This window comes from Amblyraja radiata, chromosome 19 (assembly GCF_010909765.2).
Source record: "Amblyraja radiata isolate CabotCenter1 chromosome 19, sAmbRad1.1.pri, whole genome shotgun sequence".
Classification (NCBI taxonomy): Eukaryota; Metazoa; Chordata; class Chondrichthyes; order Rajiformes; family Rajidae; genus Amblyraja; species Amblyraja radiata.
Genome location: NC_045974.1, coordinates 17,370,183 through 17,396,855, shown reverse-complemented (window position 1 = coordinate 17,396,855; position 26,673 = coordinate 17,370,183). Strand labels below are relative to the sequence as shown.

Genomic DNA, 26,673 nt, shown 5'->3' with positions numbered 1-26,673 from the left:
TATTTGGTGTCCTTCATTACAACACTGTGGAAATACTGTTACCATATTGAGTGATTTCTGTGTATTTTTCGACAGGGAGGAGTCAACTTTGGTTTAGGTGTTTTATGTTTTGGTTTATTATTGATTTAGATGTACTGAGGTACAGTGAAAACCTCTATATGCATTGTAATCAGATCAGCTAATACTATACATAAATACAAATGTCAAACTCAAGTATAATAGGTAGAGTACAGGAGAAGATATAGAGTTCAGATTATAGTTGTCACCATTGTAGCACAACAGTTCCACTATTAACGTTCAATGTCTACAATGGGGTAGAGGTGAATCAGACAGTATCTTAACTTATGGAAGGATTATTCAGAAGTCTGATAACAAAAACTGAACTAACAAAAATGATGTGTACACAATTACCCCCACAATTACTATCTTTTTTTTCCCACTTCAGAATCCTACTGTTGTTGGATGAATAACTGGTAATGAGCGAGGAATTCAATAATCTGATTGAATGGTGCAACAACAATGATCTGGTTCTTAACATTAACACGATCAAGGAGCTGATTGTTGACTTCAGGAAGGGAACGTTGAGGATCCATGCACCATCTTTATTGAGACAGCGGTGGAGAGAGTCAATAGTCTTAAGTTCTTGAGTGTGCAGATCTCTGGGTGCCAATGATCAAAGATGAGACCATGATTTTTTTTTTAATTGATGACAATACTAAAATTAGACTAATTACTCAGTTTCTCCGAATGGCTGTGGAGTTCTCGAACTCTCAGCTTAAAGGCTGGTGGAGGCAGGGACCCTCATTAAATTTAGAAAGTACCTGGATGACTACTTGATGCAGTCTACCTGGACATTAACAGGGCTGCTGATATTCCATTGGAGTTAGAGGGAAGTAACAAATTGGATCTGACATTAGGTCAGTGGCAGGATGTAGAGGTGATGGTTAATGTATGTGTGCGATGGTCCCTTGGTTTCTTTATCAATTAGTTACATTTAAATGGAGAAGGAATAGTGAGGAAGCCTGCAAATGATACATGTGTTGGCCATGTGGTGAACAGTGAGGAAGGGACCTTTAGACTCCAGGAAGATATTGATGTTCTGGTCAAGAGGATAGAAAATTCAGAAGCAGAACTCATGAATCAAGAGTGTTTAATTGTCATATGCATCGGCATCACAGAACAATGACATTCTTACCTGCTACAGTTTTATAAGCACATTAAACAATAACAAAACAAATAAAGATGCAATAGTTTAATGTTTATGTGTAGTTTTCAGGGAAAGTTTAAGAAGCGCGCTTAGTGGTTGGACACTATTAGGAGTATGTAGATAGTATAGGAAATGTCGAGAGTGTAGGGATTGTGGACAATAAAGGGAGTGCAGTATAGGGAGTGTGGGGCAGTATAGGGAGTGTGGGGCATTATAGGGAGTGTGTAGAGGGAGTGCAGGGCAGTATAGGGAGTGTGTATAGGGAGTGTGGGACAATATAGGGAGTGCAGGGCAGTATAGGGAGTGTGTGTAGGGAGTGTGGGGCAGTATAGGGAGTGCAGGGCAGTATACGTAGTGAGACAGAATAAGGAGTGTGCACAGTATATAGATTGGGAACCTTCATTTGGACTAATATAGTAGAGGGCAGCTAGCCAGTATAAAAGTAGTGGAGAGGGGTGGGGCAAGGTGGCAAACTAAAGGTGGATTCCACTGTGTAGTGTGTAGTGGCTGTTTAGTATATAGACCAATATCGGGTATGTGTGATAATACACAGAGTGTGGGGCAGTTACAGACATATGGGACGTGTAGATGAATACAACATTTTTTAATGTGTGGAACAGCGTTTGGGCTTATGTGGTACAGTAGAGGATGAGTGCATGTGGAGTACTGGATTCCCATGAGAGACAGTACATGATATGTGGATGTTACATGTACCAGGACAGGCTCTTTTTTTAACATCTGCATCCCCTTGTTCTCCTGACAAACACACTCTCCTGCATACCCTTTCTAAGAGCAGGGATTCGGTACGCAGTAGCTACATGCTTCTTCTTCCTCACTGCCAGGATTATTGAGTCATATGGCTACGTTTCCTCAGTATCAAGGCCTGTCTTCAGTTATGTCTTTCCGGACTGACTCAGGGAGCTATGGACCAAAGGTTGGCTCTAACAAAGCATTTGGTACACTAACTGTACACAGGCATCATACCCAAAACCCCGATAACATGCCAAACCTGAAGAGAAGTGTGTTCACTTCTGCATGAACCATGGATTTGGCTTTGGCTGGTATCGACTTTTTTTTTCGCCCAAGGCGAGGGAAGTTTCCATATGTTGCCTTCTTGATGTACCCATTATAGCCAGCTCCAACCTACAGAACAAGAATAGGTGCTTTGTCAATAATACGGTTAGAACTCAGATAACAGATAACTCAGAATAACTCAGGATACAGAATAAACTGGAACAAAAGTGAAATTATGTCGATAAAACCGAAAGACTCAACACATCTCTTGAAATTCCCCTTTAAAATAACCACAGAAAAATTCAAATATTTGGGAATTGAAATTACTAGAAACTATCACGCTATGTTTAATGCCAATAATAGTCCCTTACTTAAGAAACTAAATAATCTAATCAAATTCTGGAAAACGCTCCCGATGTCTTTAATAGGCCGAATAAATGCTATAAAAATGATCTTTTTACCACAAATCCTATATTTATTCCAATCAATACCTATATATCTTCCAAAAAAGTTTTTCAAAAAATTGGACATTACAAATTTTGTATGGGATTATAAATCCCACAGAATACAAAGAACACACCTTAGTAAACCAAAAGAGATGGGTGGTCTAGCGCTCCCTAACTTTATGTACTATAATTGGGCAGTATATATTAAAAAATATGATTCACCTGCTGGACAACTCTGCCCAGCAGGTGGACTGGATTGTAATGGAGAGAGAGGACTGCTCTCCATGTAATACAGGAGCGACTCTCCTCTCACCAATGAATCTGAATAACAAAAATTACAATAAAAATCCAATTATACATAGCACAATTAGAACTTGGAAACAAATAAAACAGAATCTAAAATTAAGAAATCTATCTCTTTTAATGCCAATAGTCAACAATCCGTAATTTAAACCTTCAATTATAGATAAATCATTTACACAATGGGAAAGAATGGGAATCAAAATGCTCGGAGACTTGTATGAATTTGGAAAATTATTATCATTTCAACAATTACAACTGAAATATAATTTGAGAAATAATCAATATTTTAAATATCTTCAAATCCATGACTATCTGAAAAAATACACAAAAGACTATCATAACATGCCTCCAGACTTACTCGATGAAGCAATGAAGACAAAGGCTGAATCAGCAAACCTAATATCATACTTATACAACACTATTTTAAATATAGAAATACCTACAACTGATGGTATTAGAAGAGACTGGGAACAAGAACTACCTATAAAAATTTCAAAAGAGAGCTGGGATAAACATTTACTATATGTGCATAAATGCTCGATCAACGTACGACATACTCTAATTCAATTCAAAACATTACATAGACTATCCTATTCAAAAACCAAAATAAATAAACTTTTCCCTAACGTCTCTCCCATTTGTGATAAATGTCAGTCTCAAGAAGCTACCATAGCGCTCTCTTTTGTTTTTTGTATAAAAATCCCAAAATTCTGGAACGAAATATTTGAAATCTTCACAAAATTATTTAAAATAAAACTTGTACCAAAAGCAGAATGGATTATTTTTGAAATAACGGAAGGTAGCCCCGAACTAAACGTGTTCCAAAAGAACCTACTTAATTACGGGCTAATAATGGGAAAAAAGCTTATACTCAAATTCTGGAAAAATGCTCCTATACCAACAATAAAATTGTGGATTTCAAATATGTTCGAAACATTACACCTGGAAGAGATTAGACCTCCTAGCAGGCAAAGCAGACCACTTCCAAAAGACATGGTCTGCATTTATGGAACTACTACAAGCACAAGGTGCAATAGTAATTTAAAAAATAAATGGTGCCAGGATCTGGTAACGGGGAGTAAAATAAAATACGGTTGGTATATCCCTTTTTGCTGAGTTTTGTGTTATAATAGAGCGATTGTTTCTCTTTTTGTTTTTTCTTTCTTTTCTAGGGTCTATTTCCTTTCTTTACTTCCTTCTCTAACTTCTTTTCTAAGGGGCTTTCTTTTCCCAACACTTTCCTGCACCTTCACGACTTTTTTTCACTTTCCTTACTTCCTTTATTTCTATCTTTCTTAAAGCTCAAAAAATGAAGTGGTACAACAAATGTAATAAGATATATGTGATGTGTAATACTGTATTTTATTGTAAAAAACTCAGATAACACACCATTCGACCAAATCCTGCTGGTTCTTCCCACACACCATTGTCCTGGTTCTGTTCAACACGTGGGACCCTGTTTCCTGTGCTTCCTTCAAATTGACCTGGATCTTGTTCCGGGTGCTCCCTTTAAGCTCACCAGTCTCACCGGGAAATGTATCTGTATGCAAGGTAGCCCCCACTACTAACCCATACCTAGCTCACACTCCTGACCCAGAGCTCTGGCCATATTCAACTTGCACTTGGAACCTGCAGCTTATATTACAAACCAGTGAAGGAGCCAGATCCTGGACCATCAAAATCGCCAACACCATTGGGTCTCAGATTTACTGTATATGGATGCTATACGTAACTTTGGTTTGGCTATGTCAGAGGTAACCTATGGCAGTGCCATATATTCTACTGAAGAAGTTCAAACATTATGTCAGGAAGAGGTTTTGGGAGATGAATGATCCTCAATGACTTTTCCAATCCCTCTTTAATTGGTAATTGCTTCTTGATTAAACAAAGGACTTTCATTAGACAAAATAACTGTCAGAAATTGGAAAATATTTCTACCATGTCTTACTCTGTTAGATATTGTTAGACATGAAGCAATCTTCAGGAATTATGTGGAGAACAGCTGTTAGTGCAGATGAGTAGCATCAGGCACAAACAACAAACATTTCCTACAACCAATTATATCTTCTGTTCCCCATCACATGCTGCTTTCCACAGGGACCAGTCTCCTGTCTCCACAGTCCTCCCTCACCTCTATCCAGGAATCTAAACACCTTTTCAGGCGAGAGGTTCCCTTGCATCTCCTCCAACTTCATCTATTGCATTTAATGCACAAGATGTGGCTTGCTCTCGATCTGTGAGACGAAGCGCGAACTAGGCGACCACTCTGTCAAGCATCCGCACTGTCCACCAGCTACCTGGATTTTCCACAGGCCATTATAATCCCCCTGCCGATTCCCACACCATCCGGCCTTTCCTCAGCCCCCCCACTGTCATACTGAGCCCAAATGCAAACTAGAGGATCAGCACCTCGTATTCTGCACAGTTGGTCTAAAACCCCATGGCATGAATATTGAACTCTCCAATTTCAGGGCGACCCACCCATTTCTTTCTCCTCTGATCCACCCAGGATCTTTCTCACACACACTTCTTTTTCAACCACTCCTCACCCTAACCCCTAATCTCCCACTTGCCTTTTCCTTCCCCACTACATCTTCAAATAATTTACATACTCCTCCCATTGTGCCCTTTCCCCCCCAAGATCCAAGGTTACAAATGCCACAAATGTTACATTCAAGCATTGTGAAGGGACCAATGATGAATCAATTAATTCACAAGAATATTTCAGTTGCTGTTAGAGAGTACAGGAAGCGCAAGAAGATGGTACAGCAAAGCCTGATTGCCTTGGATACAATGTGTGGAACAGTCTTGTGTGCAGTAAGTGGAATCTGGGATGTTACTACACACCAGCTGAGGGAGTTACCAACAGTAACATCAGTCACCTGGGTGCTCAAACAATCAGTCAGAATGCCGATTTGTATTACTAAGGTCAAACTTATACCAAAAAACCCTCAAATACGTGACTACTCAAACTCAAACAGGTCTCACTCTCCACCAACATCCTCAGGACTTTTTACAGGGGCACGGTGGAGTCTGTACTTACGTACTGCATGAACACGTGGTACTCCAACTGTAACTGCTCAGACAGGAAGTCTCTGCAGAGGGTAGTGAGGGGAGCAGAGAGGATCATTGGCATCTCGCTACCCCCGGACAAGAACTGTTCCAGAGCCGCTGCCTGAAAAAAGCACTGAGCATAGCAAAGGACAGATTGCACCCACTCCACACTCATCTAGGTCTCCTGCCATCAGGAAAGAGATACCGCAGCATCAAAGCCCGGACAACCAGACTGCTAAGCAGCTTCCTTCCACAGGCTGTGAGGCTGCTAAACAGTCACTCCACCTGATTCTGCTGCTTTTGCACTGACAATTTAATAACTGGCACTGAGTAATAACTCTGGCATTGGCTCAGGCCACTTAAATCAGCTGCCCTGGACCTTTTATGACTGTTTTTTTTAACTTGTATTTTAATGTTGCTTTTTTTAACCTGCACTTTTTAAAAACTATTCGTACTGTTTTTATCAGGAACTGGATTGGTTTTTTTAAGCGTTTTTATTTATGCGTGAAATGTTTATGTTTTTATGTGCGATGCTCCGGTATTCCCTGGGAAACTACACTGAATGGAAACTGATCAAGTAACGTTTTATCGTTTCCTCTGTGTATGCAAGTACTCAGTGAAAATTATATTAAATAAATACTGAATACTGAGAAACTGACAAACACAATCATTTCCCTGGAAGAGTTAAGGCAGAGTGGGAGAACTCAAGAGGTTGCCAAGGTTGACCGTCGGAAGGTCCAACAATGAGGAGCCGAGGGCTGTAGTGGGACATAGAATGGGGACACTGCCAGACCTGAGACTGGGAAGAATACTGAAGAATGAAGTCTATCCAAGACATCAGACATTGTTGGCAACCTGGTAATTGTATGTTAACAGCTTGATTCTCCACCACACGGAGCTGGGCATCTGTTTACAAGGCAGAATGAGTTATTGTTTAAATTGGCATCATGCCAAAGTGCTTGTTCTAGAGCTGTATTGTTCCATGTTCTGCAAATGTTATGCCATCTAGAAGGTCAAGGACAGCAGGTACAATGAAACACATCACTTCCAAAATACCGTCCACAATCTGAACGTGAAAAATTATCACCTGGTCATTGCGCCAAAATCTGGGAATTCCCAATCCTATAGCACATGGGAGCACCTTCACAAAAAGGACACCAGTCGTCCAAGGAGAGACTTGCTTATCACCCTCTCAAGAGTAATTTGAATGGGCAAGAAATGCCAACTTCGTCCACATAATCCAGACCCCAATGCGGAATAAAAATACTATGCAGCTTTACTCACAATATACTGCTTCTTGTTGTAGATTATTGCTCCAACACCACGATCTGGATCATCTAAGTAAGAAGTGTTAAATTGTTAGAAATGTTACAATGCTGTAAAGTACAGACTAAATTTAAAATTAACGATGGATATGAAAAATAAAATTAAAATGATTTCTGGGTCTAAATCGCTGGTCAGTAACTTTGTCTCTATTTTCTATTGATTGCCTTGCTACTTCCAGTGATCTTGGGGATTGTGATGAGCCATGAGAAAGCTACAATGAGAGAGATGCTGACCTTTTACTTCCATTTTAAACACACCACAGCTGTAATGACAAAAAACATAGCACTGGATAAATTCAGCAGGCCAGGCATCATTTGTGGAGGGGAATAGACAGACAATATTTTAGGTTGAGGCCCTTCAGGACTGAGTACAGAAGTCTGAGGAGTGATATGATAAATGCCAATCAATTTATGAGGCATTGATGGATAAATAGTCAGAAAGTGTTTGCCCTTGGTGAGTATATCACAAACAAGAAGGCAAAGTATTAAGATGAGAAGGAGTTTTAAAGGGGATCTGAGGGGAAAGGTTTTTACACAGAGAGTGATTGATATCCGGAACTCATTGACAGAGGAGGTAGTGGTATCAGATACAATCCACAAGTTTCATGAACATGGTGGGCTGAAGGGCCTGTGTCTGTGGTGTTTGACTCTACGACTTTGAAATAAATTTGTTAGGCCAGATACCAAGAGATATGGACCAAAATCAGTTAATTATTGCGATCCAAATCAGCCAGAATATAACCCAGTGACTGAATGGGTTAGAGGGTTTGAATGGAGTATTCTGGTGAAATCAGCACTGAGATGTTCGATGCTGACACTATACCAGGATTACTACTCAGTTACAAACCTGAACGAGCAGCCAGCAGGAAGCAAAGTTGCAGACCATGAGTAGCAATGCCCAGGGAGATCTCCTCATGCACAGGCATGGTGCCATGGCTACAATTTAAGAGTGCATAGTAGCTGCACACTGTGCTCTTGATCATGGCTTTCATGCCTTCTATGTCTGACTGGGGAGTAAAGCCACAATCCATCCAGTTGGTATTCAGCTCCTCCTCTAAGCTGGGTTCGGAAGTGGATTTCAGACATTGTTCACACTTCTGCCTGCGGGTTCGCAGGCACAGATTGTATACAGTAGTCTCGTTGATGATTGGGATGAATGGCACCAGTATCGTGTTGCTCTTTCTGAAAATCTGGTTGGTTTCGTAGAAATCTTTCCTTTTCTTGTCACTGCTGAGGCTAAATTCTGGGTCCTTGGGCCAGAAACGTACAGATCTTACCCCTCCTATAATGGCAAGAAAGTGTCAGGCATTATGGTTGAATTATTTGCTAATTTAAAGCATAAATTAAATAATAATTTTCAAATAAATAAACAGGCAAATGAATGAATATGTATTTGGAATCAAAACAAATCAATTTACTAACTATAATCCAGATCCTATGATTTTCCATTAGTTTTAGAAATTAACAGCTGCTACAAACGAACCAAATGGAGAAAAGATGAGTGGGATGCAAGAGAGAATAATGCCACAGGGAGAAGGGAAGAGGTTTGAGATTGCTTTGACGAGAGCTAGCAATAGTCTCCTTTCGTGCTACAACAAGTCAATAAAAAACTTCATAAAGAAACAAGTCAAAAGGGTATGGAGAGGTTAGACATTCTGAACTTGGAATAGATAGGGTAGAGAGAATCTGGCAGTGATATGGTAGACAGAATCGCATAGACTTGACAGTCAGGACCTTTATCTGAGGATAAAAATATCAAAGATAAGAGAACATAGCTATAATGTCAGAGGAAAGGGGGAAAGATTAAAGGTGACGTGCAGGACAGGTTTATTCCACAAAAGTGATGGATGCCTTGAATTTGTTGCCAGCGGTGGTGCTGGAAGCCAATATGATAGGGATGTTAAATAGGCTTTTAGATAGACACATGGACATGCAAGAAATTGAGGGAAATGGGTCACCTGCAAGGAGAGGAGATTAATTTAATTTAGCATCATGTTTGGCACTGAAATTGTGGGCTGAAGGGCTTATTCCTGTGCTGTACTGATCTATGTTCTACTGTATGTAAATACGATGGTGGGGTACCTGAGAGAGTGGGGACATAAATACCAGGCAGTAAGGTAAAGGCTGAGTACGAGAATACACAGTGATAATTTGAAATACGTTTAAAGAAAAGCTTGGCTGGGATGGGTGCCTGTACAAGTGCTTGGAATGGATTGTTGTGTGAGTTGTGGGAATGAGAGATCTATGACAATTGTTCACAGACAATCGCTTAATCAATAAATAGGAAGTGAGATTTAATTGTCGATGACTAAGTCACTCTATCATCTGCATCGATCTCATGATCCTGAGACACAAGGAATTGCAGTTGCTAGAATCTTGCGTTGAACACAAAATTCTGGAGTAACATCAGCAGGTTGGGCAACATCTCTGAAAGGACATGGGCAGGCAGGTGTTGGGGACCCTTCTTCATTGTCCAGGTTTCCCGTGTGTGCTACTCATGACCTTAAGAATTGCCTCACAATCCTCATTCCCAATCATATGAAAGAACAAATGCACTTGGTTCAGAATCAAGGATATCTTCATTTCGACAGCCAGCACCAGGAGCTTTGGGGAGGGGGAAAGTGGAAAAGAACTGCTCTGAAGTCAATGATTTTGTAAAGTATGTCTTGCCTTGAACTAGACATTTTGCGCATTCAGTGCAGGGTTTCCTGGAGAGGTACACGTTGCACCCGTTTGCCAATGTTGTCAGGTGCATGATGACGAGCTGCACGGCATGTAGCTGTTTCCGAGAGCAGTCCATTGCCACGATTCGCTGGAGGGAATTGGACTCGCACATGACAATCCCAGTTTTATTAATCTGTGAGAAAAGATGTGAATTAAACCAGAATAATGAGATAGTTCACTTGAAAATGTATTATAAATATAGCCATGGCCAACGGCAGACGTGTACTACAAGGATTTAAATTAATCATGTTCTCAGCGGTGTCCACTGCACCCGTCTCCATCAGATAAAAACAGAACCGAATCATCGATCCAAAGTTTATCCTTACACAAAACGGATGTAAACTTTTGGAAAATATCCAGCAATAATAAATGCACCAATTTCATATTGAAAATGTCACTCCCTCCTGATTCCATTTGCTTTAAAATAAGAGCATTTGTTGAGCATTTTTTTGCAGATTTAGTTAGTCCTGTGCCCTGTTTGTGGGAGAGATAGTCTTTTTAATGTGGGGGGTAGGGGGTAACATTATTTCTAGGTCCCTACCTGGTCGGTGAGGCAGCTTTTTCTCCGGGCTGCCCCGTCGACCCGTACTCGTAGCCTACCAGCGGGCGTGGAGCGGCGTTTCCTGGCGGGGACCGCCCAGCACCTCGGCTTCGGTGGCAGCACAACGCTGGAGCGCTATCGTGGAGCGGAGCGGGGGATGCCTTGCCTGGGTCGACGCGCTGGATCGACGTGCTGGAGCTGTGACCGCCGAGATCAACACCTCCGGGCTGCGGGTCTGCGGAGCGGAGCGGGCGGCGCCGACTTTAACATCGGGAGCCTGGGAGCTCCAAACCGGCGCGGCCTTGTCGGCTTCGGAAGCCGCGGTCCCCAGTTAGAAAGCGGCCGTTCCAGGTGGCCCAGCCGCTGAAAGGACTCTCCCGACGCCGGGGCAACAGCACCCGGCCAGAATGGCCAGGAACATCGGGCCTCCGTAGAGGCAATAGCGGAGGCCTCAATAGGCCTGACTTTGGGAGAACTGGGGATGGGGACTGGACATTGTGCCTTCCCCCACAGTGGTATCCATTGTGGGGGGATGATTTTTTGTGTGTAATGTGAATATGTCAGTTTGTGTCCAAGATGGCTGTCGGAAGGGAGAGTGGACGCTGGCGCGCTTTAGCTGCCGCTGCTCTCTCTTCACATTGTGTTTTTGATTTTTTGTCTTTGGAGCGAATTCTGTCTTTAATTTGTGTATTGGTGATGTCCTTATTATTTACTTTACTCCTACTATATGTTTTTTCTCTCTTGTTAATTTCTGTAAGGTGTCCTTGAGACTTTGAAAGGCGCCCGCAAATAAAATTTATTATTATTATTATTATTAATGCCTTCCAGTGACCTTTATAACAGTGCATCCTCAGTCAATTCAAAGATCAGAAGAACATAGAACGTAGAAACCATTTGCCTACCCTTCCTCATCATACTCGGAAGTGAAGTTGAGATAAGCTTCCCAATATTCCCAAAGATTAGCTCCACTCTCACGATAGTTTTGTTGGTCAGGTGTAGAAAATTGTGTTGGGGTAATGTTGCAGCTTTGTTTGACACAGGCCAGCATGTATCACAGATTTAGATCACAGCATGTATATCATTTTGAAGCAAACAGTGAATAAAGATAAATCTCAGTGGGCAGCCGAATTTGAGGACAATTCAGGGTCCCATCTAAGTAATGGATTCAAAGGCTTTAGTGAGGTTAAAATTAGTGCTGCCCCAACGTCACATCCCTTCATTGCCTCAATATCCCATAACCTACTGATCCCTGCCTTGAATACACTCAACACCATTGCCTTCAGGTGGAAATTTCTATAGATTCACCTTTAGAACCTTAAGACTATTTCTTCGAAACACACCAGCAAAGGAAAACATCATCATTGTGTCTGTTCTGCCAAGACCCGTAAGAATTTTGATGGTTTTAATGAGATCACCACTGAAACTCTGAAGGTTATGGGCCCATTCTATTTAATCTCAGCCTAAGGAGATAATGCCTCCAATCCACTCCCCATCCCCACTGCCAACCCCTGTCCTAGAAATCAATCTGTTGAATTTTTAGAGTATGCTGAATCTGGGTAGCGTCATTAAACATTTTCCTTTCAACAACTCCTCTCCTGCACTAATACATAACTTTCCATTGAAGTTGCAATGCTCGTCAAGTGGTCAAGTCGAGTCTATGGTCACAGGCCCAAGTACGGTGAGTACATGTACAATGAAAATCTTGCCTACAAAGTTTCATCTCCTCCCCCACATAGGTCAATCTTCAGTTGGTGGATACAATTACAACTTTTAAAAGACCTTTGGACAGATATATGGATAGGAAGGATTTAGAAGTATATGGCCCAAATCCAGGCAATTGAGACTAGCCCAGTATGCCAACTTGGTTGTTGGTGGACAAGATGAGTCAAATAACCTGCTTCTGTGCTACATAGTTCTGTGACTCTTTGATTCTAAAACAGACTGTGAGGTGAGAGCAGGTGGACTCAAACCTGTTTCTGCAATATCTCATTACAACACAAAACTACCTCTTCTCCCCAGTACTCATCCCTACTGGAAGTGACAGAGAAATGAAGTTAAGCTGAGCAGGCCATGATCTGGCAACCGCTTGCTTTTCTTACTCATGCCATTGTGGGCAGTCATTCAGCCCATCAGAGTTGCTGAGTGGTTGCTAGGGGGCGCCGTCCTGTGGTATGGCTGCCCAGCCTGCAGCTGTTCGTTTTTCACTTTTTTAAATTTTTTAGTGAGTTTTAGTGTTTTGTTTATGGAGTTCTAGACTTTTTTATGTGGGGGGTGGGGGGTGGGGAGGGAAACTACTTTTCAGGGTCCCTACCTGGTCGGAGAGGCAGCTTTTCTCCGGGCTGCATTTTCGACACGTCCTCACGGCCTACCAGCGGGCCTGGAGCGGCGTTTCTTGAGGGGACCGCCCAGTACCTCGGCTTCGGCGGCGGCACAGCGCTGGAGCACTATTGCGGAGCGGAGCGGGAGATGCCTTGCATGGGTCGCCGCGCTGGAACTCCGGTTTGCTGAGACCGCCGAGATAAACATCGCGGAGCTGTGGGTCTTTGGAGCGGCCAGCTGCGGGCAGCGGCGCTGAACTTAAACATCGGGAGCCTGGGATCTCTCAATGAGATCGCCAGTGGTGGAGCTCCAACCGGCGCAGCCTTGTTGGCTTCGGAAGCCGCGGTCTCCGGTAAGGGAAGCGGCCGTTCCAGGGTTCCCATTGTCTCCCGACGCCGGAGTACAATCAACCGGCGAGAACGGCCTGGAACATCGGGCCTCCTGAAAAGCAACTGTGGAGGCCTCAATAGGCCCGACTATGGGTGGACATGGGATGGGGACTGGACACTGTGCCTTCCCTCATAATGGGAACCATTGTGGGGGGATGTTTTTATGTTTAAATGTCTTTATTATTGTTATGTCTGTATTCTTTTTTATGTGCTGCATTGGCAAGAAGCATTTCACTACACCTAGGTGTATGTGACCAATAAAATAACTTTTGAACCTTTGAACCTTTGAGATCCATACTGGCTCTCAACAGAGTTATCCCATCAGTGCTATTTCCCCTCTGCTTGCGAAAGCTTTTCACTGTCCGTCAGTACACGTGACAATAACCTAAACTGAACTGCTTATTTCTCTGTAACTGGCCACTCATTTTCCGTGACATGCTCAGAAGCCAATTCTCCTGTAAGTTACCTACATTAGGGGGCATTTTATGCCAGCCAATTAACCTACCAAATTATCAGGATACAGGTGGAAACTGGAAAATCTGGCAGAAGCCCAGATGGGTCACAGGGAGAATGGGCAAACTCCATACACATTCTTTCACAAACATCCCGACACCTTCCTGCTATTCACGAGAAAACATTTACTTGAAAGCTGTAGTCTTCCTAAGTGTTCAGTTAGATTAGAAAGAAAATGTGGTTGAATGATAATAATCTCAATTCTGACATCAGGCGCCGTACCAAGGCCGAAGACTCTTTAATGATTTTAAAATCTCATTCAGTTTTACCCACTTCTGATCCTCCATAACAATTTTTATTCCCATCAAGTACTTTTTGAAAGAACTGGCTAACATTACTCCAACGACAAACTGGTCCTGCAATAAGATACTTACAAATGCTCTACACAGCTCGGCTTCATCTCATTGAACCTTTCACATCTTGGCCAACCTAACTCTTCAAACTTAATTATCTATAAGCAACACATGAACGTGCCATCCTATGCTGCCAGGGTAAGCTAGCTATTTTGGACAATCTTGCTTTAATTTCTCAGCAGTATGGCTTGGTGACTCTGAAGCACTTGTGTTTGTTTCATTTGTGCCAAATACCCAAATACTGTAGGCTAAAAAGAAGATTTAATCTAAATTATAACAGATCTGGTGAAACTTTGCTGTTAAATGACCCACTCGATCACGAAAATCATGTTCTGGTCAGTGATCTCTTTGGGCAAAATACCAAACCAGTTACTGCCATTTTCCATCCAACTTAACACCAGAGTTTTAGGTTCAACACAGAAATGAAACACAGTTAAAATCTTTGGTCAATACTTTCTGCTCTTTAAATAAATTTACTGTTATTTTTCCTACCTTGATCACCTGATCACCACGTGGTTCAGAAAATGGAGACTCACAGAGTGGGGACTCCTCCATGTGTAGAGCGAGTAACATAAAGAGAGTCTCCTTGTCGTCCAGCCGTTGGATGGGTCTGGCATATTCTGCAATAAGAGTCATAACGACCTGTTCAAACTCTTACTATAAAAGAGTTAAACTGAACTTTCATAGTCAACAAGTATGGTGGGAGTATTTAATCTCCGATAACAGCTCAAGCTTTAACTTTACTGTATTATTACGATATAATATTCTTCTTTCTCTCCCCTGTCACCAATCCTCCAATATACATCCCCTTCTACAGAATTATAAGAGTCCTACAGCATTTAGCCTCTTTGGCCCAACTCATGATGCTGACCACGATGTTTTTAGTTTAGTTTAGAGATACAGCACAGCACAGAACAGCCCCTTCGGTCCACCGGGTCCGCGCTGACCAGCGATCCCCGCACGTTAACCCACTAGGGAAAATGTTTACATTTACCAAACCAATTAACTTACAAACCTGTACGTCTTTGGAGTGTGGGAGGAAACCAAAGATCTCGGAGAAAACCTACGCAGGTCATGGGGAGAACATAAAACTCCGTACAGACAGCACCCATAGTCGGGATCGAACCCGGGTCTCCAGCGCTGCATTCGCTGTAAGGCTGCAACTCTACCGCTGAGCCACCGTGGTCTCATTTGCTGGTCCCATTTACCTGCATTTGATCCATATTCCTCCAAACATTTCTTATGCACGTACTTGTCCAAATGTCCTGCAAATGTTTAGGGCCAACCCCAGCTCAATTCTGCCTGTCCCGCCAGACCAACCGACAGCCCTGGACCGATGGGACACCGGCCCGTCGCAGCGGGGTCCCAGGCCCACAGCCAGCACTGAGAAGAAGCGCCAACTCCAGCCCAACTCCGCCCGTCCCGCCGAGCCAACCGACAGCCCCGAACCGACAGGACACTGGCCCGTCACAGCGGTGGCCTAGGCCCACAGCCTGTGCAGAGAAGAAGCGCCAACTACACTGCTCTGGGCCACTGTCCCGTCAGTCCAGGGCCATCGGTCAACCCGGCGGGACAGGCAGAGTTGAGCTGGAGCCATCGCCTCTCTTCCAAGCCGGATGCAAGCCTGGGCCGTCACTGCAACGGGTCGGCATCCCACCAGTCTAGGGCTGCCGGTCAACAGGCAGAGCCGAGCTGGAGATAGCGTCCCCCTTTGCTGCAAGCCTAGGCCGCCACTCCCTTCTGGCTCCTGCAGTCTATATCTCTCATTTCCCTTATCCCTAACCAGTCTGAAGAAGGGTCTCGACCCGAAACATCACACATTCCTTCTCTCCAGAGATGCTGCATGTCCCGTTGAGTTACTCCAGCATTTTGTATCTAACCAGGATTACATCATCTCTACTTAATCCTTCTAGGAGTCATTCACTGGACCCGATGCTTCACAATTGGCCACCCGGTTCTTGATCACTGCATTCTCCTTGAGTCTCAGCTATATCAGTGGATTCTCTGATCTTTAAATCTCCATTTCTCCAGTCCTACATTGAAATTTGACCGGTTCTCTCTCTGCATAAAAACATATGCACAATAGGCCTGCTACTGGAGCAACTGTTCCACAGCATCAGAGATCTGATTTCAATCCTTACCTCATGTGCTTACCTGTGTAGTTTGCAACTTTTCCTTGTGACCACATGAGTTCCCTCTCACATCCCAAAGATGTGCAGATTGGTAAGTTAATTGAGCACTGTAAATTGTTACAGGTGTGTAGGTTAGTGCTAGATCTAGGGAAACTTAATGAGAATGGGAGAATAAAAAGTGGGAATAGTGTAAATGGGTGTTGATGGTTGGCACAGACTCAGTGGGCTGAAGGGTCTGTTTCTATGCTGTATCTCTCAATCTCTATAACTATTAATCAGCCTTTACGTCTGTGAACTTTATCTCTGTAATCCTGTTTTATCATTGCTAACACTTCACACGATCATAACCAAACCCTGATCTTGACTTACTACCAAATACCCTATGCGTGTCTTATCAATGCCCTTCGTTCACTGTTTTCCTCTTGTACCAATACTTGGCCTTTTAGCTTTGTTATTTCATAGTTTTCTGGTAATCCTCCAAACGTTCCTTTGTTTTTCTCATCAGCATGTGTTTGATCTGGGTGGAGAAGTATTTCCAGGCTGTGTTCTACTGAGATGCTATACAAAAAAAGTGAGAACAAGAAAGTTGAAGATCCAAGATCTAACTTTGAGAAGAATGGGGGAGAGAGTCTGTTGCGGAACCAAGGAGGAGATATTGATTCTGTCTCAGTCATTGGAACAATGTATAAGCGATGACTGTTGGGAGTGAGCACATTGTTTATGTGGTTATAGCCAATGACAATTGTCTGGTACAGGCAGGATGGACAATTGTATTTTCCTTTTGTTTATAGTTATAGGATCATTTAGCATGGAGAAAGGTCTTTCAACCCACTGACTGCGTATCAGCATCAAACACTCATTTGCCCTAATCCAACACCCACCCCATTTTATTTTCCTCATATTCCAATCAATTCCCCCCGAATTTCCACTACGCAGCTACACACTAGACAAACGATACACCACGTATAATAAAGTATGTGACACAAACCCACACAGTCGCGGGGGGAATGTGCAGACTGCACCAAGCAGCACCTGAGGTGAGGATTAAACCTGGATCTCTGGTGCTGTGAGGCAGTAACTCGACTGGTTGCCTCACTGTGTTGCCCTCCATTCCCATAAGCCAGCAGAAGAGCAGCTGATGATCCATGGAACTGGTGAAAGGTGAGTTTTTGCTCCAAGAAAAGAAATAATTTTCATTTTGCAAGCTGTGGAGAAATTAGTTTATTCTCCAATAAAACAGGAAAATACAAACTATTATTACCATTGTGCTTTTTTTTATCTGCCTGGTTGGTCGAACCTAGGAGAGAAAGGAAGTGGATGAAACAATCCTCAACCTCATTTGTTTTTAATCAACTGCATATAAAGTTTAGCAATCTGGTCACCAAACTTAACTCCACGCTGATGTTTGGCAGGTGGAATTTTGCATGAAATCATTCTGACAATATTTCATGCAAAAGAAAGCCCCCAAAAATATCATGCAGAATATTGTACTCACCCATCCTGTCCACCTGCCCAGCATATCACCATCACCCATCTGTTGCCAATATGTTAATTCCTTCCTTAAACACTTGTCCAAAATGTCTTGCTTTACTATCTTCAACAGGATTTAGTTTCACGTATTTCATAACCATTTAACAGCAAAGGCCTACTTTGTTTCCTGGTGTTTCCATAAGCATCTTCCTTAGATTCAATACTATTTTACATTTCTGCTGGTTTCCATGGACGCAACATTTTTCCTGTTGCTTTCGTGCCCTAAAGGTATTTATCCATTATTTCTTTGAATGTTTGCATTGCCTATCAATTGTTATATCTTTTAATGTCGTTTCCCCACCTCTCTTAGCCTAGTTGCCTGCTCTGGTTAAACTGATTCCAACACTTAGAAAGAAAAATCTGGCTTCAGATAAAAGTTAATAAAACATTCAATTACATAATGGTCATTCCTTCTTAGGAGCCCCTTTACAATCAGATTAATGCATTCTACTTGCATAGAACTAGATTTAAAATAGCCTGTTCCTTGATTGGTCTGATTAACAAATCCATTTTGTATACATTCCAGAATTAATCCAGTACATTGCTAATACTAATTTGATTTTCTCTGCTCACGTGTAAATTAAAACCTTTTAAAATTATTCTGTTACCCGTGTTAAATGTACTTTCAACTTACTATTATATTCCATGCCCCAAATCATGAGTGCCTGGTATCACAGTACGATACTTTTTATCTTGTTCGATCCAAGCATTTAGTTGTGAATTTCTGCCTTTAATAAATATTTTTAATTCTGCCTTTGCTTCAAATATAAGCTACACAAAGGTACTGGGAGACACTGATGAACGCTACTGATTTTCAGTATTAACTAGACTAAGTGGGACCCGTTGGGTCCCAGCTTCACGCGGGAGGGCTGGTCCCCCAATGCAATATTCCACCTCTGCACCACTTCCAATATTGCTGACCAGTGGGGGGGGGGGGGGGGGGGCTTTCTGGAGCGCTAGTATGAACCATTTTAGAACCAATAGACATTTCTTTGCAAGCTTTAGAACCAATAGACATTTTTTGCAAGCTTTAGAACCAATAGACATTTTTTTGCAAGCTTTAGAACCAATAGTCATTTTTTGCAAGCTTTAGAACCAATAGACATTTTTTGCAAGCATTGTAGAACCAATAGACATTTTTTTGCCAGCTTTAGAACCAATAGAGACATTTTTTGCAAGCTTTAGAACCAAGTCATTTTTTTTGCAAGCTTTAGAACCAATAGTCATTTTTTTGCAAACTTTAGAACCAATAGAGACACTTTTTGCAAGCTTTAGAACCAATAGACATTTTTTGCAAGCTTTAGAACCAATAGACATTTTTTTGCAAGCTTTAGAACCAATAGACATTTTTTTGCAAGCTTTAGAACCAATAGACATTTATTTGCAAGCTTTAGAACCAATAGACATATTTTTGCAAGCTTTAGAACCAATAGACATTTTTTTTGCAAGCTTTAGAACCAATAGACATTTATTTGCAAGCTTTAGAACCAATAGACATTTTTTTGCAAGCTTTAGAACCAATAGACATTTTTTACAAGCTTTAGAACCAATAGAGACACTTTTTGCAAGCTTTAGAACCAATAGACATTTTTTGCAAGCTTTAGAACCAATAGACATTTTTTTTGCAAGCTTTAGAACCAATAGACTTTTTTTGCAAGCTTTAGAACCAATAGACATTTATTTGCAAGCTTTAGAACCAATAGACATTATTTTTGCAAGCTTTAGAACCAATAGACATTTTTTTGCAAGCTTTAGAACCAATAGACATTTTTTTGCAAGCTTTAGAACCAATAGACATTTTTTTTTGCAAGCTTTAGAACCAATAGACATTTTTTGCAAGCTTTAGAACCAATAGACATTCTTTTTTAAATTGTTTTAAATTTTTTTTATTAGAAGTTAATACAGTACAAAACAGTACAGTGGAAACTAATTTTAGGTGCCAACTATGTCATACCGTAATCCATTCTATGTACAACCTCTGGTTTTATGTTTTGAGAAGGAAGTATGCAAGACAAGAAAAAGAAAACAATAGAAAGGGGAAAAAAAGGAAAAATAGATGGTAGAGTATAGAAAAACGTGAAGTGTGTATATAAAAAAAAGAAAAAGTGGGAAGTAGAAATAGGAGAGAAGGCCCCTTAAATGAGAAATTTTCAAATCTTTATTCGGAGATGTAGATCTATCCACGGCATGAACTGAAATCAGCAATCTTTACGGTACCGCTGCATCACATGATTCCAAAAAGTCGATGAAAGGAGACCAACTCCTTAAGAATTGGTCATATTTATCTATTCGTCGGAGTCTCATTTCTTCAAGGCGTGCTATGTCCATCATATTCCTAATCCACATTTTAACAGTTGGTATGGTTGTATTTTTCCAAAATTTAAGTATCAATTTCTTTCCAATTATTAACCCATAATTAAAAAAAACGTTTTGGTCTTTATTTAAATTGATATCTTCTACTATTATTCCAAATATAATCCATTCCCTTTTAGGTTCTATTCTTGACTTGAAAAGCTTTGTAAATATATCAAATATATCGCTCCAAAATTTATTCAACTTTGTACATCCTACAAATGAATGTGTTTTATTAGCGTTTTGAAACAAACATTTATCGCATCTGGGAGAGACGTTTGGATAAAATGTATTCAACCTCGTTTTTGAATAATATAGTCTATGTAATAATTTGAATTGAATTAAATTATGTCTTGCATTAATAGAACAATTATGTGTGTTCATCAGATACTTTTCCCATCTATCCTTCGAGATCTTTATCATTAGCTCATGTTCCCAATCTTCTCTTAGTGCTTCTGTTGAGGGTAATTCTCTATTTAATATATTATTATAAAAGTATGATACTAGTTTTTGTGAATCAGCCTTAATATTCATTGCTTCTTCTAAAGGGTCTAAAAATATAGTTTGAAATCTATGTGTATATTTCTTCATAAAGTCACATATCTGTATATATTTAAAATATTGATTATCCTTCAGTTTAAATTTAAATTTTAAATGTTGAAATGATAACAGTTTGCCCAATTCATACATATCCCCTACTTTCCTAATCCCCAGTCTATCCCATTGTTGATATGTTTTGTCGATGAGAGATGGTTTGAATGCGGGGTTGTTCAATAGTGGGGTTAGTACTGATAGATTATTTAATTTCAAGGATACTTTTATTTGTTTCCAAATTCTTATTGTATTGTGAATAATTGGGTTCTTATATATTATACTATTCAATTTTATCGGTGAGAGCAAGATCGTTCCTATATCATGCGGATAGCACTCCTCTTTCTCCATTCTTATCCACTCCAACTGCTGAGTGGAATTGTCCAACCAGTACATGATGTTCTTAATATGCACTGCCCAGTAGTAATACATAAAGTTAGGTAATGATAAACCCCCAACTTCTTTAGGTTTACACAAATGCTTTCGTTGAATTCTGTGTGCTTTGTAATCCCATATAAAATTAGTGATAGTAGAATCTAGTTTTTTGAAAAAGTATTTTGGAATATATATTGGGATCGCTTCAAACAAATATATTAATTGTGGTAAGAAAGTCATTTTTATAGCGTTAATTCTACCTATCAATGAGAGCGGGAGCGTTTTCCAAAATGTAATCATATCATTCAGTTTATTTAATAGTGGCATAAAATTGGCACTAAATAATGATTTGTGTCTTCTCGTAATTTGAATACCCAGATACTTTAATTTTTCTGTTGCAATTTTGAAGGGGAATTTTAGTAAGTGTCTCGAATCCTGTGGTTTTAATTTCGCTTTTATTCCAATTTATCCTATGTCCTGAAAAAGAGCCGAATTCCTCAATTAGTGTTAATAAGGTGGGTATACTCGTTTGTATATTAGTAATATATAAAAGGATATCATCAGCGTATAATGAAATTTTATTCTTTGAGTCCTTAGTGTTATATCCGTGAATATTCGGGTGATTTCTAATCTTTTCGGCCAGCGGTTCTATCATAAGGGCAAATAGCAATGGTGATAAGGCACAACCTTGCCTATTACCCCTTGATAAGTAAAAATTTGGAGATAGCATATTGTTAGTTAATATTCTTGCCGTAGGTCTATCGTAAAGTAGTTTAACCCATCTAATAAAATTCTCTCCCGTATTAAATTTTTGGAGTACCTTGTATAAATATTGCCATTCTACCTGATTGAATGCCTTCTCTGCATCCAGCGTAACAACTGAAATATCTTCATTGTCCTCATTGTGAGAGTGCATTATATTGAAAAGCCTACTCAAATTATTAAATGATTGTATTTTGGGTATAAATCCCGTTTGATCCTTATTTATTAAATTGTTAATATAATTATTTAGTCTTCTAGCTAGAATCTTTGCTAAAATTTTCTGATCTGTATTTAGAAGTGAAATAGCTCTATAAGAACCCGGTTCATCTAAATCTTTATCTTTTTTTGGTATAAGTGTTATTGTTGCTTCTGCTAGGGTTTCTGGTAGTTTATTTTCGGTATAAGCCTGCATGTATAAATTGAATAATCTTGGTACAATTGACTCCTGAAATCTTTTATAAAATTCATTACTAAATCCATCTGGTCCTGGGGTCTTCCCATTTTTCAGTTTATTATTTGTTTTATTTCTTCACTAGTAATCCGTGCTCCTAATTACTCTTGTTCTAAACTATCCAATTTTGGGAGATTGCAATTATCTAAAAAATTTGTAATTTTACTAACATCTGTATTTATTTTAGATGTATATAAATTATGATAAAATTGGGCAAACCTCTTATTAATATCCTTTGGCAGTGTTAGAAACTCACCCTTATCCGATTTAATTTTAGTGATAGTTTTTTTCCTTTTCTTGTTGCTTCAGTTGCCTCGCAAGTAATTTATGTGGCTTATCCCCAAATTCAAAGTGTGCTTGTTTTGTAATTTGGAACAATCTTATTACTCTTGCCGATAGTATTCTATTGATTTTATATTTCAATAAAGTTATCTTATTATGTTTATCTATGGTTGGGTCAGTTGCATTGTCCAGTTCTAGTAATTTTATTTCCTGTTCTATCCGCTGAAGTTCTCTTTTATTTTCCTTATTTTGAAAACTTTGGTAAGAGATTATGACGCCGCGAATATATGCCTTGAAAGTTTCCCATAATAGCGGTGCAGAAACACCCGGCGTGTCATTTATTTTGAAAAACAAATTTGTTTGTTCTTTTATATACTCATAGCCGTGCGGGTTATTTAATATGTGTGCGTTGAATCTCCAAAAAGGTTTTATACCTGGCATTCCCTCAATTTTAAGTATAAAAGTCAATGGTGAATGATCAGAAATAATACTATTATGATATGATGGTTTATTCGTATACGGGATTAATTTTGTGTCCAATAAGAAATAGTCAATTCGTGAATAAGTTTTATGAACTGATGAGTAAAATGAATATTCCCTACCACTTGGATTTGCTATTCTCCAAACATCAGCTATGTTGTTATTTTTTATATAAGTAATTAAAAATTCACAGGTCTTAGTTTTAACAAGACGCTTCCCTACCTTTATTGATTTATCTAAGTATGGGTCTATAACACAGTTAAAATCTCCCCCCATTATTATATTTTGATAATTATGCTCTGCGATTAAATCTATTATTTACTTTAAAAATTGTGGGTTATCAAAATTAGGCGCGTAAATATTTATCATAGTTAATGGTGTATTGTAAATTTCTCCCATGACTATAACGTATCTTCCCTCTCTATCGGATATGGATTTCTTTAATTTAAAAGGTATACCCTTCCGAATTATAATGGCCGTGTCTCTTGCTTTAGAGGTGAATGAGGAGTAATAGGTTTGACCTATCCAGTTTGCCCTTAATCTGATCTGAGTTTGTTGTTTCAAATGTGTCTCTTGTAGGAAAGCAATATCCATATTTAATTATTTTAATTGTGCCAGAATTTTACCCCTTTTAATTGGCTCGTTCGCACCTCTGATGTTCCAACTACAGAAAGTGAGACCTCTGATATTTATTCAACTATTATCTTGCATTGGCTATTATTACCAGACTGTATAATTCATGTGATGCAGCCAAGTACCTCGGAATTCCGATTCCAGAGTTGTCCTTCATAATTTCTGCAGTAGTTTTAAATCTCCTGACACTATTAAACATAATTAAGGGAAATAGAAAAACATAACATAAAGTGTACATAAAAATTGTTAAGTCATACAACACATAATTGTGAATAAACAAAAAAAGTGAGTGTAAGTTATCAAAAATGCGATATCTTACAAAAAAGCCACCAATGGCAGCTAGGATTGTTTTTAAATTGACCTCCATCGATGAGATTATGCACTGGGCCTTACCCCCCTATTAAAGTGTGACCCAACGTTAGTCGATTCCCTCTAGTTGTAACCAAAATTATCATATCAGGTCAATTAATAGCTGAACAGTTTAAAAAAGAATAAAAGAGAATTCATAATTAGTATTTAAAATATAAGTCTAACCTCCCTCATCCTTCCTGCTATATAGTTAGTCGTGTTAGTATAGTACATTACGACTTTAACATTAGTTGAGTTTATTGCGCGTAAGTAGTTAATTAGTTAGTTAGTTTTATGTTATATGTGTAAATAATAGGTCATATAGTGTGGGACAGATGCATCATATCATGGCCATTTCAAAAGGGGACAGTCTCACAGTTCTCAGGGCTGAAGGACTTGGCAACGAGCCTGCGACCTTGAGCTTCCATCTGTGCTTTCAGTTCAGAAATTTAATTCGGCCTCTGTTATTGAAAAACACATTCTTGCCAGATAAGCCTGTCTGGTAACCGTCTGAACAGTTCTAGTGTCTTAATTGAAACAGGAAAAACAAGTTCCACAGATAAAATAGCTATTATTCTGTTCCTCCTTGAATTTTGTTTAAAATCTCCTGGGCATATTTGCAAGCAGAGTCCGGGTCCGTGAATGAGCGTTGCTTGCCGTTAAACGAAATTAGCATTTTCGCTGGATAGATCACGCCATAACGAATTTCAGAATGTCCATATAAAATACTGCTTGCCCTTTTAAACTCGCGTCTTTTTGCCAGAATTTCCCGAGGATAATCGCTGTAGAATCTTACGCGATTATTAGCGAATGTAAGATTTTCTCCATAGGGTATCTTCTTTAATAGATTTTCCAAAGTTGAAATGTCTAGGAACTTTACGATAACTTGCCTTGGCGAAGCACTAACATGTTTTTGGAAGCGACCCACTCGATGAGCCACATCTATCTTTGGTTTTTCTGGCAGTTTGAAAACATCTTTAAGTAGATTAGTGCTAAAATCACGCATTTGAAAGCCGTGTTCAGCACCCTCTTTAACTCCTATTATTCTCAGGTTTTGCCTCCTTGATCTGGCTTCTAAATCTTGACATTTCTCATTCAGTTTATTCGTTAGCTCCCAATTCATATCGTGTTGTTTTTTCAAACCTGTTATTTCGTGGCTCATCTGTTCCATTTCACCCTCCATCTCTTCCATCAATTTTTCCGTGTCTGTTAATTGCTTCAGCAGGGAGTCATGTTTATTGTTATAATCTCTCTGCATACTTTCTAATTCCTTCACAGTCCTCGACTCCAAATCTTTAAACTGCTGGTTCAGGGCTACATAAAGCCCTTTTACTTCGCCGCAGCTATTATCAATTTTCTTAGAAAGATTGTCCTCCATAGTGGAGAAGTTGTTCTGAATTGAAGAGTTCATTTTGGCAAATTGCTTCTGAAGATCTTTAGTAATGTCTTTAATAATATTAGCTCTTGCCGTTTCTTCCCAGCTTTTCATTTCTTTCTCCTTTGTATCACTTCTCGCAGCCATATCGCTTGTTGGTTGTTGAGCCTCCAGCTCCTCTTCCCAACTTTAAAAAGTGGGTCCAGGAGTGGTTTCAAGCTCATCCAGAGCTTTTTGGAGCTGGAGACTGATTGTAGTCTTCTTGGGTCCTCTCTGACCTCTTCTCTATTTCATCCGATTTTTACCGATAAAATCATTTAAAATCCCGAATCCACCGGCACTGTTTGATGGAATCAGTACCCTTGACGTTCAGCAATCCCGGTAAGAGTTTTTAAATCGATCCTGGCATGGGAGTCGACTTTAAACACAATTTGTCTGGAGGAGAGCTCAGTGCAGCTGCCTTCACTGCTTCATAGCAGCCACCGGAAGTGACCAATAGACATTTTTTGCAAGCTTTAGAACCAATAGAGATACTTTTTGCAAGCTTTAGAACCAATAGACATTTTTTGCAAGCTTTAGAACCAATAGACATTTTTTTGCAAGCTTTAGAACCAATAGACATTTTTTTGCAAGCTTTAGAACCAATAGACATTTTTTTTGCAAGCTTTAGAACCAACAGACACTTTTTGCAAGCTTTAGAACCAATAGACTTTTTTTGCAAGTTTTAGAACCAATAGACATTTTTTGCAAGCTTTAGAACCAATAGACACTTTTTGCAAGATTTAGAACCAATAGACATTTTTTTGCAAGCTTTAGAACCAAAAGACACTTTTTTTTGCAAGCTTTAGAACCAATAGACATTTCTTGCGAGCTTTAGAACCAACAGAGACACTTTTTGCAAGCTTTAGAACCAATAGACACTTTTTGCAAGCTTTAGAACCAACAGACATTTTTTTGCAAGCTTTAGAACCAATAGACATTTTTTTTGCAAGTTTTAGAACCAATAGACATTTCTTTGCAAGCTTTAGAACTAATAGACACTTTTTTGCAAGCTTTAGAACCAATATACACATTCTGCAAGCATTTTAGAACCACTAAGGGCACTTACATTTGAGTAGATATGTGTTCAGTGTTATTCACAGCTCAGAGAAACGTGACCCTCTGCCTTCCTCCA

The 26,673-nt window shown here is 39.8% G+C and overlaps 1 protein-coding gene across 2 annotated transcripts in view; it reads right to left on the bottom strand.

The window, feature by feature from the left end:
* The window catches only part of LOC116983886, a 76,237-nt gene that overhangs the window by 43,344 nt on the left and 6,220 nt on the right, over positions 1 to 26,673 (bottom strand). The window contains exons 2-7 of one of the 2 annotated variants that reach the window (XM_033037777.1): positions 17,582 to 17,617; positions 14,681 to 14,808; positions 10,020 to 10,206; positions 8,197 to 8,631; positions 7,309 to 7,361; positions 2,217 to 2,350 (exon numbers count right to left, since the gene is read on the bottom strand). In XM_033037777.1, the coding sequence (XP_032893668.1) occupies positions 2,217 to 2,350; positions 7,309 to 7,361; positions 8,197 to 8,631; positions 10,020 to 10,206; positions 14,681 to 14,808; positions 17,582 to 17,617 (973 nt within the window). The remainder of the gene's footprint in view (positions 1 to 2,216; positions 2,351 to 7,308; positions 7,362 to 8,196; positions 8,632 to 10,019; positions 10,207 to 14,680; positions 14,809 to 17,581; positions 17,618 to 26,673) is intronic. The other variant, XM_033037778.1, reaches the window with a different exon arrangement.